The 16,894-nt window shown below is 35.5% G+C and overlaps 1 protein-coding gene across 1 annotated transcript in view; it reads right to left on the minus strand.

The window, feature by feature from the left end:
- C5 (complement C5) overlaps window positions 1–16,719 on the minus strand; it is a 98,133-nt gene extending 81,414 nt beyond the window's left edge. The window contains exons 1-6 of the mRNA XM_006205564.4: window positions 16,631–16,719; window positions 12,786–12,978; window positions 10,445–10,607; window positions 6,746–6,816; window positions 3,753–3,844; window positions 1,607–1,689 (exon numbers count right to left, since the gene is read on the minus strand). Of these exons, the coding sequence (XP_006205626.2) occupies window positions 1,607–1,689; window positions 3,753–3,844; window positions 6,746–6,816; window positions 10,445–10,607; window positions 12,786–12,978; window positions 16,631–16,695 (667 nt within the window). The 5' untranslated portion in view covers window positions 16,696–16,719. The remainder of the gene's footprint in view (window positions 1–1,606; window positions 1,690–3,752; window positions 3,845–6,745; window positions 6,817–10,444; window positions 10,608–12,785; window positions 12,979–16,630) is intronic.
- Window positions 16,720–16,894: the final 175 nt, after the last annotated feature.

Below are 16,894 nucleotides of genomic sequence, written 5' to 3' on the forward strand. Positions count from 1 at the left end.
TGCAACAGTTACTAGAAAATTGGGTGATTGGGTGACCCTGATATTATAGACAAAGACTAACACACAAGAGTAAACGAGCTAGTTGGCTTCAGATATGGCTTATGTGTTTTCTAGATGGTGAAAGACAGAAGTAAAAGAGCAATGCAATTTGTTGCTCTGGGCTGCGTTCCTCTGTTATTAAAGGTCAAGGTGGATGTGTTCTTTCCAGGATATGAAGTAGAGGAAAATATTTCATCCTTTCATCCAATACCTACTTGCCATGTAGCCTGCACACTCCTACCAACAGGGACATACCAGATAGCAAGACAGACACAAACCTTGCCTTTAATAAGTTCATAGTCAAGCAGGGAAGACAGGCATAAGCAAACAGATAAATATCTAAACCACACTTATGTAAACTGATATAAATAAGTACGGGGAATCTGTCCCAAGAATTTTAGGAATTTAAGAGAATTTAAGGAAAAGTTCTCTGAATAAATGGCTTTTCACTTGAGACTGGAAAGGCAAGTAGGAGTTGGCTAGGCAAGAGGGAGGGGAAAAGTTTTGTAGGTAGATGACACATATGCAAAGTCACCGTTACTAGAGTGGTATAAATGAGGCTGAAGAAGAGGTAGGAATGAGAAGATGTTGGAGACATTTCAATAGTGAAATGACATGAAGAGGTTTGCATTTCAAGATTATTTTGGCTAATATGAAGGGAGAATAGCTTGGAAGCAGAGATAGGAATTAGGGAGGTTTTGCAGAGGTCCAGGAGGGAGCCTGGTGATGAAATCGATGGGTGTAGATAATGAGAGGTGGATGAATTTTAGATACACACCAGAAGCAGCAAAAACACGTGGAGGAAGGGGGATCACTTAAAAGTGTATGCTATTTAGAGCCCATAATCTTTAAAGCTGAGTTTCGTTATAATAAATTTGTTTTGTCACTGTTTGTATATTCATTGTTAAAATTCGTGTATTTATTTGCCATATTAGTAGAAGTTTCCTGAGAGAATAAAAAATGACTTCAAGCAAGAGAAAGTTAAATTTTATATCAGAGCACACAAATACTCTAGCAAACAACTACAAGAAATGGAAAAATTAAGCTATTATATGTTAATTATTAGTCCATTAATATGACTGATTTCAAAATAAGAATATCCTAAATTTCTGGATAAGTATTAGGAATTTATGAGCCAAAAGGAAAACAGCACTGGACTTCAGGTAAGAAAGTCCAAATGTTTTTGTTCTGTCACTAATTGGTTGTAATGACTTGAGTAAATCATCTATTAATCTTACCTCGAGCTGGATTGTTTAAGTTTCTCCTGAAATCATAATTCTGGAAAGGACCTTGAGTCCACAGAGGACTAGGTCTCACTGGGCTGTATGGTGAGGAACACAAGTCCAGAGAGGCTGGTGTGCTTGGCCAAGGTTAACGAGGGCAGCCAGAACTAGAGCCTAGGCATTTGGACACCCACCACTCCTCCCACCTCAACCAGTACTTCTAACCACACCCGCAAGCTGCCTCATCTTCATCTGGGAGTGATTTTGCATTAAGTTCACTCATGAAAAGAATTATTGAAAAACACTAACTCTTCATAGGTAAACTTTAAATTGTCAGAAATTACCATATTCTTTAATTTCAAAATATGCGGTTCCAGTTGTTGAAAAGTCTTCTTTATATTTAGCTTTAATTTTCCACACACCGTATCTACGGAAGCAAAGTATTCAAAATTAAAGAAGTAGTCAAATATTTTTGATTCACCCAAAGGAAATCTAATCAATTTCTGTTTTTAAGAGGGAGAAGTAAGTAAAGATATATATGTATGTATATATATATATATAGCCTACATAACGTTTTTGCTTTTGTGACAGATTTTAAAGCAGTAAACAAAAAAAACTGAGCATTTTCAGGATAACACAAATTGTCTGGTAATTAATTTTGCATACATTGTGATTTTTTTCAGGTATTTTATCTTAGTATAATAGTTTTGATTTGAAGAGCTTATGATACTTGAGAATTTGCTAATCCTGGAGCTTAATTATACTGATAATACTAAAATTCACACTGTTGTAGAAAATCTATAACAATGTCTAGAAATATATAATACAGGTCAAGCTCATCCAGATGATAAAGCTCACATGTCACATAATTGAAATTATGGTTGGGGACAAACTATGGTTTGTTTAAAGAGGAAAATGACCTGATTTAATTAACAACCTTCATTCAAAAATATTTACTGAGAACTGGACTAAGCACTGAAGATAAAAAATAAACAAAATGGAAGAGACCCTGTCTTCACAGAATTATTACTCCATGGGAGTTCAGATTCCCACTTTCCCATTTACTGGCAGATTGGACTCAGACAAATTACTTAACTTCATTTGTGTAATGGGAAAAGTAATATCTATCCTGCATATCAGTTATGCAATCCAAAAAGTTTAATATTATGTTCATCTTCATCATAACACCAAGAACATTTATCAAGTGCTTGTTATGTTGAAGTGCTGGAGATACAACAGTGACCAATAAAGACTAGACCTCCATCCTCAAGGAGTTTACAGTCTAGTGGGGAATAAGAAGACAGGCAAATTAATAAATAAATGCTTACAAAATTAAGAAAAGTGTCACGAAGAAAATAAACAAGAGTAAAAGGAAGAGACAGACTATGTTAGGTGGTGCATCCAGGGATCGCCTGTTTAAAAAGGGAGCATTTACCCTAAAGAATGGGAGAAGCCAGCCTTGTGAAGAGCAAGGTGAAACACATTCTAAGCAGAGGGGACAACACGTGCAAGGGTACTGGGGTAGGAAAGTACTGGTCACGGGAGGATACCATGGCTGACATAATCTGTCATGGGGCAAATGGCATAAGGATGAAGTTGGAGAAATGATAATAGCTGTAAAATAATTGGATCGATTCTGTGCTTTACAGCATGCAATATTTTTAAGGAATTACACAATTTAAAATTTATCCAATTTATTTAAATCCCCAAATTTCATCCAAATTTCTAGAAAATCTTCAGTATAGTGAATTAACTGCAAACTCCCTTCTGGAGAGCAGAACAAAAATGACCATAAAATTTTTTGCTTTAAAGTAGCATTGTAGCCATTTATAGGCACACTTATCTTACCTGTGCTGCTCTAAGCCCTTGGAGGCAAGGACTGTGGATTCTTCATTTCCATTTTGAATTTCTCACTCCTGTTGTACTTTGCAAATACCAGGAATGTGTTCACTAAATGTTTAGCATATTGGGTTCTGTTTAAACATGTTCTTAATCTTTTAACATGAGGCCAAATGGGAGAAATGACTCTAATAACGCCCTCCCTCTTGCAATTTGCCTTCTGGTAGTGTATACAGTAAAAACTATGGAGACTAATGTTTTTATAACTCTCAGAGCAAGGCACAGGAAATCCCCAGCCTTTTAGACTGATAGGCTATTAGATTCCTTGAAGGGTGGAAGGTTGACAGTTTTGATGAAAACAAAAAGGCCTGGAGACTATTTTTTACCTCTTCTAAATTTTAATTTCTATACATAAAGAGCATTGGTGAGAAGTACTGGGGGTTTGTTTTTGTTTTATGGTTTGTTTTTTTTTTGGCCAGAAACAGCCTAGCTTCTCATTAGAGCTGAAAAGAGCTTGCCTATCCTCATTGCTTTCACATCTACTCTGTTTGTTAACACTAGGTGGCTCCATTTGACTGATTATCTGCCTCACAATCAAAGTTCCAGATGTGCTTTTTAGAGAAAACTTTAGTAACAAATACTTTAAAATACTTAGGATTAGATGGAATCTTGAAGTCAGGAAAAGAGATAATTCCAGTGTAATCATTTTCTTCTACGATGTCAACTTCTGATTCTTCAGGATCCTTTAAATAAGAACAAACAACTTCAAAGCACATATATCACATTTTTAAAATTAACTGATTATATAGTCTTTGATCTACAGAAATATTTACTAACAAATATCCATGTATTCAAGTTAACTATGAGGGAGGAAGATCACTTAAATGTTGTGAAAGGCAAATACGATTCATTTAAGTCACTTCCCTTCCTCTTTTTCGTCCTCTTCCATTTCCTGCCTCACCAAAAAAAAAAAAAAAAAAAAAGAAGAAGAAGAAGAAGAAGGAAAAAAGAAAGAAAGAAAAGAAAAAGTATATATCAATGTTCAGGTTATCCTAGTCTCAGTTATGTAGAAGAGACTCAACTCTACATTGTATGATGAAAAAAAAATAAATATGACAATAACTGATATTATAATGAACCAAATATTAACTTGCTTTATAGACTCCTGAATCTAAATTTCGTATCTGTTCATTTGAAGCTTTCCTAAGCAAATATGCTGTAAAATGTATTTATTAGCTATACATTTTCTAACTGCAATATGGACGTTTTGAGCTTGATAAAACACTAAAAATGGTTAAGCAAACTTGAAAGCTTTCCCATAGACTTCCTTTTGTGTGTGGGTTTGAAAATTATTGAAGTGAGGGTTTTGTCTTTTTTTTTTTACTTTCTATGGGCTGGATGTGGAGGTGCATTTTGGCCTTAACCCAGAAATTTACTACCATGTGCTGTGACTGTGAAATTCATGGTTGAGATTTTAAGGTATTTTTTGAGTTATAAAGGACTATTTTGAACAAGAATTAGAATCATAGCCAAATATCTTCCCAGCTGTTCTTGATCCCTGCAGCCCACTGTGCATGGTGCTTCTAAGATAATCTCTCTCGAGTATTGTTTTCAGTACAGTTCCTGCACTCTGACCCCCTCTGTGGTGGGATTAGAGTCCTCAGTCTTCTCTTCCTGGGGTAGCTCATACACAGGAAGCCTGGCATCCACTCTTGTGTGAAGCCAGGATTCTGCATCACTTAAGTTCAGCCACGGAGCAGGGCAGGAGATGGGATCTGCCTGCATCCTCTACTACTTTCTCATTGAGAAAAAGGGCTCTTGAGCTGACACCAACACTCCTTAGTTCTCTTCCAGACTTCTCACATCAGTCAGTTTATTCATTGTCCTCATTTCTTATTTCTTCCTGTTGCCATAGGCTATAGCTTAACTCATCCTACTACTTCTTACATGGGAAGTGATTCATTATTTTTTTTTTTAAACTTACGTCTATTCCTTTCATTGAAGCCCAGCTCAAAGTTTTACCCAGTATTTTATTCCAGAAAAGGATTGTATTGTCCCTCATTCTCTCCTCGAGTTAGTCCTTCTTCTGAGCTCAAGCATCATTTGTCCTACTGTATAGTTTTGTTTGGTTTATACTCTAGCTTGGTTTTGTCTCTAGAATTTACTCATGTATGCAAATCTGTTCTCCTAAACTCCAACCTTGGGTTTCAGAGGAAAAGACTCAGAGCTTTAGGACAGTTATCAACTGGTAAATTCGCTTTGGGGTTTGATATTTATCTTCAGGTCTGTAAAGCAGCTTCCTCACTTCTGTCAAAGCCCCTCTTACTTGCATCCTCTCCTCACCCTGTCATTCAGGCAGTCTGAGAGGCCTCTCTGCATTGCTTCTGCTGCCAATATCACACCTCTTCCTGCATCTAGGTTTTTGCAAGAGCCCAAAATGTTTCCCTTGTTCCGCACTCCTCCACTTCCACTGTAGTAACACTCATGACTACCAGTTTCCCTTCCATTTTTGTCTTAGCCCCCTGCAGTAAATCTACAGTGGCCCCCTACAACCTGCCACATGAAGTCTTAACTTCAAAGTCTGCTCATCCAAGTTCCTGGCCTTGTTCTAACTTCCAAATCTCCTTTTCTGTTCCCACTGCTCCTGAAGCAGATTTGCTTTCTTCCTGCCCTATCCCGCTCACTTCTGCCTCTCTGCTCCCTGTCTTTTCTTTTCTAGCAATCTTCCAACATCTTCGCGGTGAATCTAAAGTCTACTCATTTTTCTAGGCCCAGGTCAAATCTCACTTCCTCCTTAAGCCTCCCTTTGCCACCCTGATCTCTTTTCTGGACTCCCAGAGTTTACAGTCTATATCAATAATTATTAACCACAATCTTGAAACACTCTGATGTTTCTCAAGGAATTCATTATAAAATAGTCAGATGTTAAAGTCTGTGAAAGGTTCATGATTTTTGCAAGTTGTAAGGGATTCAAGGTTATTCTTGATTAATACTCTTTTTTTCACTTGTGTTCAGTTACGGTCTTCTGTGTTTTGGTTTTTTGAGTAGGAGAAAAGGTACTGCAGCCTATAGCGAAGAACCAATACTAATACACCTGCTGCTAGTACATGAGGAGTTATTCCCCCACAAAGATGTGTAGGGTTGTGACACAAACGGGAGTTTATTGTACATGTGCGTATCATCTGTTATGTATATCATGGCTGATAAGAGGCAGGTTAGGACTATTTTTCACGTGTTGTATGTCAGTTACTAAACCCTAAGTTCCTTAAGTATAAAAATGCCACAGATTGTAGTTCTTTATCTTGCATTATTCAAATTATAAAATCTCATACACAATAGACAATTCATTCTTAGTGATTGATGGGTATTCTTTAAGAAAAAAATCACAAAGGATGTATTTAAGTGATTTAGTTCAAAATCATAACTTGTTGAGATTTCATCTGCATGAGATTTTTACACGTGTCTATTGCAGACGGCTAGACCTTCAATGTTATACTCACAGAAGGTGTTCAATAACAATTTCCTGAACATTGAATGAGTTAGTATGGTGTTAGGGCAGGGTTATGGAACAATGTATCTCATCCAGAAGATGAGTTAAAGTATTATTTAAATAAGTAACATACTTACTTAAATAACATACTTACTATGAAAGTCAAGACAGTTTCTCTTTTGGCTGGTTTCAAGTCATCATTCAGTGAATAAACTCTAACCTTTACTGTAAGAATAATTGAGATCATAAAAAACTTTGCTAAGCACGAGGGTATTTTGAATTTTTTTTCACAATAATCACCCTTAAAAGAGATGAGCCTTATTTTAAAAATTCAATACACAGTCAATACACGAAAATCCATATTTAAAAGAAAGAAAAAGTTATTTTGCAGACATATGCATTATTAAGTAACAAAATAGTGATGTCTACCATATGGTTATATGGGAGTATAATAAATTTTCTCATGTTAAAGTTTAAGTTTTTAATGGAAAGTTAGGCAGTTTGAGTCAGACATTACACACTCTTACAAGACCCCCAATTATCTCCTATTGTTACTAAAGACAGCTTTGAATTGTATGGTTTTGTTGTATTTATTGAGCCAGATCCTACAATTGTTCTCTCACTGTTAAAAGAATAATGGCAAGAGCTCAATACCAATTAGTTCTCTTCCATTTCTTTCCATCAGTTAATGGATCCCCACCTTTAAAAAAATGCATCTGCTTAAGTTTTAATGCATAGCTGCTTGACACATGCTGATCTAGTTCCTTCCAAGGACATTATAGTTTCTCTAGGGTTTTACTGATGCTCAAATGCTTTATAAAGCTAATGTTCAAAATGGCCAAAAGTTTAACCACAAAATAAAATTGAACTGATGTCATAAACCTTTTAAAGTGTCGGTCTTATGCAAAGCTCTACATAAGAAGCCACACATAAAGCTCTCTAAAACTGGTTTCACTAAGATCATAAGATCAAAGCAAAATGCTCAGTAAATCCTCCTAGTCTGTTAGACTCTTTCCCTCACCCTGTCTCCCCCCTCCCTCCTCCCTCCTGCCTTATGAACACCTGGTCCACGCCTGAGTATCACTGGGATGCTGCCAGAGGCAGTATACCACAAAAGTTAAGAGCTCAGGCCCTAGAGCTCAAAACTTTGGTTTCGATCCTGCCTCTGCCACTTCCTAATGTGACCTTGAGCAGGAGACTTAATTCCTCTAGACCTTAATTCCCTCATCTAGAAAATAGGACTGCTGGTATCTGCTTCACAGTGTGTGACTCTGTGCATAGCCTGGCATATAATAACTAACCAATAAATTTTTATTATTTTTATTTTATTTTTATTACTTTTATGACTACCACTTGTCCACTTTCTAACACAGTTTGTGTTAGGTTAGAAAATTAATCTTGTCTTCACAGCAATGGTGTATCAAAGGCAAGATTAATAGAATTTTTTATACCAAAGATACAGGTTATTAATTTTTAAAAAATGTATTGACTGCTTTCTATGTGCAGATACTAAGCTAGGCACAGAGATGTGGTGGTGACAAATCAGACATAGAAGTCCTCTAATGGAGTGCAGGAGAGAGACAAACATAAGACTTCACAAGTAAATGTGAAATTTCAGGGATGGGAAGGGCTACAAAGGATACTGCCTGGCTTTCTGAGAGTGTAGTGGGAGATGTGAAGCAGAGAAGGCTGCCCTCTGTGGGATGACACATAAGGTCTGAACAGGAGTTAACAAGGCAAGAAAGGGGCATGAATAAACCAGGGAGAGATCCTCAGGCCTTACTATGGATGGGGAAATGATGTGAGAAAGCAAATGTAAAGAGGTCAATTTGACTGGTGTCCACAGACAACAGGAAGCGTGGTGGGCAATGAGGCTGGAGGGGAAGGCAGGACACAGGCTGTGTGAAATTGAAGGATTTTGGTCAATACTTTACAAAGTCCTTTATCCTATAAAGCCTTGAAGATTTACATCTCTATCCTAAAGATGCTTATACTAAAAACCTATCAAGGATCTTCAGATTAAATGCATGGATCAGGACATCAGAACTATAAATAGCAAGATGTAATCAATTTTTAAAAGAATTACTTTTCAATAATTCTTTTTCTTCTGTGTAAATAAGGCTTTGTGCTATTCCACAGATTAAATGATAATGAAAATACTTTCCTAGTGCTTATTGTGTAGTAGGCAGTGTTTGAGTGCTTTACACGTGGGAATCTATTTAACTCTTACAACAACTGTATGAGGTAAGTTCTATTATTATCTCCATTTTACAGATGAGGAAAATGGGGCTCAGAGAGACTGAGTAACTCTCACAGGGTCACGGAGCTAATAACAGCCCAAGCTGGGATTTGAACCCAGACAATTTGGCTCCAGATTCTGCTTTTAACCACTATACTTCACTACCTCTCCCTAGTGGGTCAAAGTTCAAAGGAAAGTTCTCTAGTTTTCCTCTGTGATTAGAGTAGATGAGGATACCACACCTTCTTACAGGAATGTTCTGATAAAGAAATAACAAACGAGGCTGTTCTTAGAGAAAGCCTTGAGAGCTAAGACAGGTCCCAGGCTTGGGGTATCAGACTACTTATCGAACAAAGACTGAGGACACTAGATAGTAGGCAAGACCCAACAGGACCCAATTAATGGCACATCCTGTAACTTAGGAGGACAAGGATGAGGATATATTTGTTTCTGCAGATGATTATGTTTAAAAGGGCCCGACTTTATGGGCAGAGACTGCCTCCTTGTATATCAAGTTATCTTCTTGGCATCAAGAGGTGTAATATTCTGGCAGTGATATTCTGTCTAAGCCGAGAGCAATACCCCACCCTCTAGGCCTTGCCTTCCTGAGATAATTATAGCAGGTGCTCCTGCTGAAAAGGTAATGGTGCAGGCCCGTTCCACCCCACTACTGTCATCATCATCAGCCAACACTTAGCAACTAGGCACTATGTGAAAGATTTTCAGCAAAGCTGGCTGGTCCTGCCTCCCTTCCTCTGTCCTTCACCAATAATATCATTATGGAAACTCCATAACCTCTCCCTTCCACACACAGTTCTCTCATAATTCCATCTCTGATGTGCTCAAAAGTTAATGATGGAGAGAAGGAGAGTGAGGAATTGAAGACCTTGCAGGCACGTGAACATATGTGGACAACATTCATACTTTTCTGTGTTTTTGGTTTATTGGTAATAAATCCAGTCATCCCTCAATCACATAGTTTTGACTGGCCATCCTGCCTTTCTTTTCCCCTCTAACAGGTAAACCATGAATATGAAACAATGTTCTAACAGGAACTTACTTTTAGGTAGACCCCCTTAGAAGATTAATACCCATATAATTCTGCAATTTAGCTTATTCTTTGCTGAATCATCTGATTCCCTAAGGTTTGACTTGTTTTTTGAATTTGAGGATTAGCCCTAAACTAATAGAACTTTTAAAATGAACATTGCTCTATAATAAATTATTTTCCCATTGCCAGAACTATATTTGCAATTACACCTAAGACTTTTTTAATGATAAGACCTAATACTACAGTTCACAATCCTTAAATAGCTTTTTTCCTACATGGAAATAACTGATGGGGTAGACAATGTAATTGTTGATTTTTGTAACTTCCATATGAATTTAAAATCAATTTTAATTTAAAATTAAATTCCATTAAATTATTCATTTAGCAATTTCCATATAAATTTAAAATTAAAATATTTATGAGTGTAAAACTAATTGGGAATTGAGACTCCCTTGAGCAAGTCAGAAACCCGTCTCCGCTTAAAGTCAAGTATTAAAAAGCTCTGCAGTAGAGTGTCAATCCCACCCCTCTCCTCCCAGAGAAAGAAGCACATTATACTCTACCTGACTGGTGTGGAGTGTAAACAGGTTTGTCCGTATGGATGAAGAGAAATCCATTGTCGTAGGTTACTGGTACTTTTTTTGATTTTGAAAAATGCTTTGATACAACCTCCAAATACACATGTGAAACTGGGTTTTGTCCTCCTGACAATTGTTTGGGTTGTATCTGTAAAAGACAACGTTGATGGAGAAGAGTATAATAATTTTAAGGTTACAAGACATGTTATTTAAAAAGTAGTATAGGAGCCAAAAGAGTAAATAAATTTTGCCCAAAGCCCGTCAATATCAAATATCATGATCACCATTTAGCTTTAAGCAATTAAAAATCCATTTGGTTCCTTGCGCCCCCAATTTTATATGCATTTAGTGAAACTATTACTATAGACACTCTCTTAAACTTTCATTTCACCAGCTTGCTGAGTTAGCCCACGATCGCCATCCCCTTGGTTCAACATCCTTACTGATGTTCAGGACATTTTGTGTTGTATCTCCATCTTTCTGTTCCCATGGGTTGACCTGTATGCTTTCCAATTTGTCTATGAAATTGTAATGATCTGCTTTATATTGCATGATATGCACATTTAATATGTAAAAAGTAACAGAAGAAAGAAAAGTGCTTCTATGGAAACTTAGGCTTTGGAAAAATAGGATAAAATTAGAACCAATCACGTGGAATTAGATATTTAAGAGTACTATAAAAGTTTAGAAAACAGTAAAGATCTATAAAGATTCTATAGTCAGATTGCTTTGTAAGTGTCTAAGTTCTTTCTCCACTTGAAAGAAATAGAAACTGCAGAACAAATGATTCGTTAAAGGTGTGACACATAAATAAGATCTGCCGCTCCAATCAGTGGACCCAAGAGAAGACCCTGGCACAACATCAAACGATTAGCAAATAAAGATACATCGTAATGTTGAGAGAAAGCTAAATGCTAAAGATATGCATCAACATTTATGATTTCCCCACCTAAATTTATCTTTCTAATTAGCCCTCTGAGTCAGCGCTGTTCAATAGACCTTTCTGTGATGATGGAAATGGCCTATATCTATGCTGTGCAACATGGTACCACTAGTTACCTGTGCCTATTTGAGCACTTTAAATGTTGCTAGTATGAGTGATGAACTGAATTTTTATTTTCGTTAAATTTGATTGACTTAAATTTAAAGGTAATAGCCACATGTGTATGGCTAGTGGCATCAGATAAAAGTGTCTACTGAAAATAATACTTTCAGGAAATGAATTTTAATTCTTAATAAACCTAATAAGTGGAAGTACTTGTTAAGAGATTAGAACATTTACTATCAAAAACATTAATGAAAGAATTCCCACATTTGATTAGAATTTATTTAGATCAGTATTTCTCAAACTTAAGTAATACATAGACTCCTTTTAAAGAATAAAAAGTTCTGGAGGACTCTCAGTGTTGACTTTTTTTATTTATAATATAAAAAAATTATTTTTTTACAATGTTACTTAACTGTGTAAAGACCTAAAAAGTAAGTATAATATTCTTATGCTTATGACTTTTATATAATTATAAAATTAAAAAATTTATAAATTTGAAGTGCTAAATATCAATATAATTTTAATTTTAAGCTCTTTATACAATTTGAAATTTTAATTTCTTTTTCGAGAACTCACTTTAAAGAAACATTGGTCTAAATGAACCTCAGAGACCGTTCCTAGTCTAGCAGTCTTTGATTTTTTGGTTCTTTATTTTTGAATTTATGTAAGAATTTAAAACCATATTTTTCACTTGAATAAATAAAAGCAAGTATAAAAGTCATTTTTAGTTTTGTAAGAAGTGAGTACAAGCACTTCTCTAACCAAGCTATACAATATCTTCACAAAAGGAAAAGTTATCTGATACAAGTTGTTCTTTCTGTTAACTATGGTTGTAAATGAGAGCTATTTACTTTATCAATAACTAATAGTTTTGGAAGCTATAATTGTAGGATATTGGAGTTTAAACAAACAAATGTTCAAGGCATCCATAGGTTTTTGTAGGCAATGCATTACAGGTCAATATGAATATTTATATTTATATTTTCACAGTAAACATGTGCTTTCAATTTGTTTCCAAATATGTTCACATTAATGCAATTTTATTTTCCAATAAGAACATTAAAGTTTGCAGGTATTGTTCCAAAAGCAGACACAACTCTCCTATTTAGAATTTTCTTTTTCACCCGTATCATAATAAGTGACTGACATCATTTAATAATTACACCGTGGCAGAGTGGTATAAATGATCAAATCTCTACGTTATCAATATTCAAATTTGATACATATTTTATTGAGAATATTCTATGCGTATAAAGAAACTGAAGGATAAATACGTACTGTTAAGAGTGCAGAATTTTGGAATTTATTTTCTGTGGATAAAGAGACATAGCCTGAAGAGTAAGTAAACTTTTTGTCAGGGTAACTTTTAATAGAGATTGTTGCATCAAATGCTTCAGTGTATCCATAAACTTGAATTACAATATTTTCAGATGCTCCAACACGGAATACTTTAGGTGCTGAGATGACATACCTGTTGAAACAGAAGAAGAGAAGGATCAGTATCTTTATATGACATAATCTATAATACTTCTGGCTTTTTTCCATCTCACTTGAGAGATTCAATTTAAAACAGGCACATTTTCTCAAACTTAAAAATGATGTTTTAAAATAAAAATTTATTTATGATCTACGACAATTTCAGTATAGTTTCCAAGAAGAAATAGCTTGGAATTAAGACTTGAGAAATACAGCTGGAGATTTAGGTAACATTTAGAGAGGTAGTAAGAGCAACTTCCCTGAGCTACTGAAACAAAGAAAGAATTTTACTGGTAAATAGGGTCAATATTTCTGACCAATGAAGGAAAAAACGTCACAGGCACCTGAAGCTGAATTTCAGCTCTGCCACCTGTTAGCTGAGTGACCATGGTAAAGTAACTAGCCCTCTCTGAGACTTAATTTACCTGTGAAAATATCACCGTCTTTACCAGAGTGCAGTAAAGATGAAATGAGAATAGGTATATGAAAGCACCTAGCATGGTTAGTACTCAGTGAATGTTATGATTCATTAAGTTCACGGAATTAGTTGAAAGGAAGTAATCTTAGAAGTATCGTGTTATCCTAGCGAGTGGAAAAAGAAAAGGATAGAATAACAGTGACCTGGGGAATGCATAAAAATTAAAGTAGTAATGGAGGTCCTTGAAGAACAAATAATAACAATATTACAACAATAATGATAGTAGTAACTGAGAGGCTGTATTAGCACTTACAACTCTTTTCATATTCACAACAGGCTAGTTGTAGAAACTATTATTATTCCTATTTTACAAGTGATAAGAGGTTAATTTGACCAAGGTCACATGGCTTATAAGTGAATGAGGCAGGACTTTATATTTAGGCCTCAGTCTCTGTTGTTATGTGTATCACTGAGGTCAAGGTTACAAACTATGTTTGCAACGACGGGCTGTTCCCTCAGTTTTATTTTTCATGTGATTGTAAAGAATTGAATCTACATAAGTTTTTGAAACAGAAATTTAAAATGCGTGGATTTTCATTGTTTTTTAAAAACAAAACATACAAATATAAACTAGGTTATTAATTATATATCCCAAAAGTATTCATTGGAATAGTGAGAGCTACATGTGCTATTAATAGAGAGAGGAGTGAATCGTCATATGTTGCTCTCACTCTTCCAATCACCACAACGTGACTGAGTAAGTCAAGTGGCCTAACAGGTCTGGAGGGCACGGGCCACCCCACTTGGCAGAATTATTGCAGGCTCCTGTCAACATTACTACGACATTTAAAGTCTTTTAACATCAGCAAGTCTTTAAAAACAATGAAATTAATTTGGAAGCCATTAAGTACTTTAAAGCAACTGGCAATTCTCCTACATGACAATTAATTTGGAAGCATTTACAGGAAAATTGTAAAAAGGGGGAAAGAACCTCCAGACTTGTAACCATCATCTCAGCTCCCCACGTGCTTACCCAGGAACAGCAGAAAATGAGAAAAATTCCACTTTGATGATAATAAGGTACATTTACGGAAAGCTTACTCAGTGATAGGCACTATTTTAAGCATATCTATCTATCTATCTATCTATCTATCTATCTATCTATCTATCTATCTATCTTACTGTGTTATGACAACCACTCTGTGAGGAAGGTCTTATTATTACTCCAGCTTTACAGAAGGGGAAACTGATAATTAACTTGCCTAACCAAGATCACACAGCTATTAAATTACAGAATTAGGAATCAAATCCAAGCAGCCTGTTTCCTAAATTAACACTTACAATTACTAGACTAAACTGAATTTACCAAGAATTTTACAAGAGAAACCTAGGAGAGGAAAAGCTGTTTTATTTTTGGTATTATTAGAAGTTATACGTTTTTCAGTTTAGTATTGTTTTGATTTTGATCATCTGTGTGGTGGTGGTGGTGGTGAAATATAAAATAATTCATGTTTACAACTCCCTAAAATATTGCTCTAGGACCACCCGTTCATACAGATTCTGGTCCTTAGTGATGTATCAGTGGCACAATCTATCACATAAAGAATTTCATACTTTTCTTATTTTCTTTCAATAGTTGTGCAGGATATGGCCACTGAGCTTACAGAGAGGCAACTTTGGCCCCTACCTGGAATGTTCTTTCCCCAGATATTTGGATGGCTTGCTCTGGCACTTCCCTCAAGTTCTGTTTGAGTGTCACCTCCTTAGAGAAACTTCCCTGTCTACACTTTTATTTATTTATTTTTATTTTATTTATTTTATATATTTATTTTATTTTGGGGGGGGGAGATAATTAGGTCTATTTCTTTACTTACTTTTAGAGGAGGTACTGGGGATTGAAGCCAGAACCTCATGCATGCTAAGCATGAGCTCCACCACTTGAGCTATGCCCTCTCCCCACTGCACCCCATCACCCCGTCCACAATTTTAAATAGTGTTCCATCATTTCTTTATCATCTTCCTCCCCTTTATTTATTTTTTATTCATGGTACCTGACCTTATTTATTTATTTATTCATTTCTTGGTTCATTCATTTATTCATCATTTTCTTCTCCACTTGAATGCAAGCTCTATGTCGCCTACTACGTTCTCAGCGCCTATTACATGGTTGGTGCTCAATAATTTTTGTTGCATCAGTCAGTTGAATTTATTGATTTCCATGTTGTAAATGGTACACTCTCACTTTTTCAGGGAAAGAGAGAAGATGCTTATTAAGGGCCAGTACAAAGTAGTAGGAAAAATTCAGTATCATGGGATCCAGAGTCTAGCCTTAGTTCTACCACTAATTTAAAGTCATATAATCCAATCTCTCTGAGCTTCAGTTGGCTGTCTTTCAAGAAGAAATGAACAAAAACTATTTAGGTAATGGGGTGATTGTGCCATGTGAGAAAATCAAATCGGGGGTAAGAGAGTGCTATAAATTTATGACATCTAAGTATATATTTACATTTATAACATATTTTGCATACTTACATATATACATTTATGACAAAATGGAAAAAACTGAAGTAGTAAAGAGCAATCCTTAATGTAAGCCCTATGTCTGTCTCTCTTAGTGGTGTGACCTTCGGCAAGTTACTTTATCTGAATTAATCCTTTATGTGAAATGAGTAGATTTGATTAGATTCTCTCCAGTTCCTCTTCAGCACTAAAATGTTACTTCTTGATATGAGATCCATACTTTAAAGATATAGTTTAAAATGTACATTATTTCAATAACACCAAAATTTGTGAAGAATTAACTAATAAGGTTTAGATGAAATTACAAAAGCTTTTCAAATCACAGTATTAGAATTGATCCCCAAGTAGCCCTTGCTTTACTAATGTTCAGTACATGAAATCACAAGGAAATTTCTGCACTAAATAGAAATAAGCAATAAATGCTAAGAAAGGTTATTATCTTGAGGTTATTTTTTGCTTTTTTGAAGAGGAATTTGAATAATCTCTTATGTAAATTTTTACAAATAACAATCCCCGAAAACTGACATGTTGTTAGACACTCATCAAACCAAAAGCTTCCGTGACTTTCTTATTCAGAGATGAGGCTATTCACTTAGTGTTCCCAGAAGAAGAAAGTTATTTACAAATTAACACAGTTTGTTGAATTTACTTTTTCACTCATCACATCGATAAGATGCATTGAAAAATGAAGATGGGTTCTTTTACTTACGTTTGTTCCTGGCCCCAACTTTTCCCCAGGAAGATTAAAAAACAAAGTATGCCCCAAATGCCCATGCTGGAGGTTGTAGTAAACCATGGGAATAACCTCCCTGAAGTTACTCTCCTTTTAAATAAACTGAGCTTGAAGAATTTGAGTAAGTTGGTTTACTGGTTAATTATTAATGGCAAGAAGAGGGACTTCTAAGTAGGAAAAGTAAGATTGGAACTGAAACAACATTTAATGCCCAGGTATAAAAGGAAGAGATATTTTATA

This window comes from Vicugna pacos, chromosome 4 (assembly GCF_048564905.1).
Source record: "Vicugna pacos chromosome 4, VicPac4, whole genome shotgun sequence".
NCBI lineage: Eukaryota > Metazoa > Chordata > Mammalia > Artiodactyla > Camelidae > Vicugna > Vicugna pacos.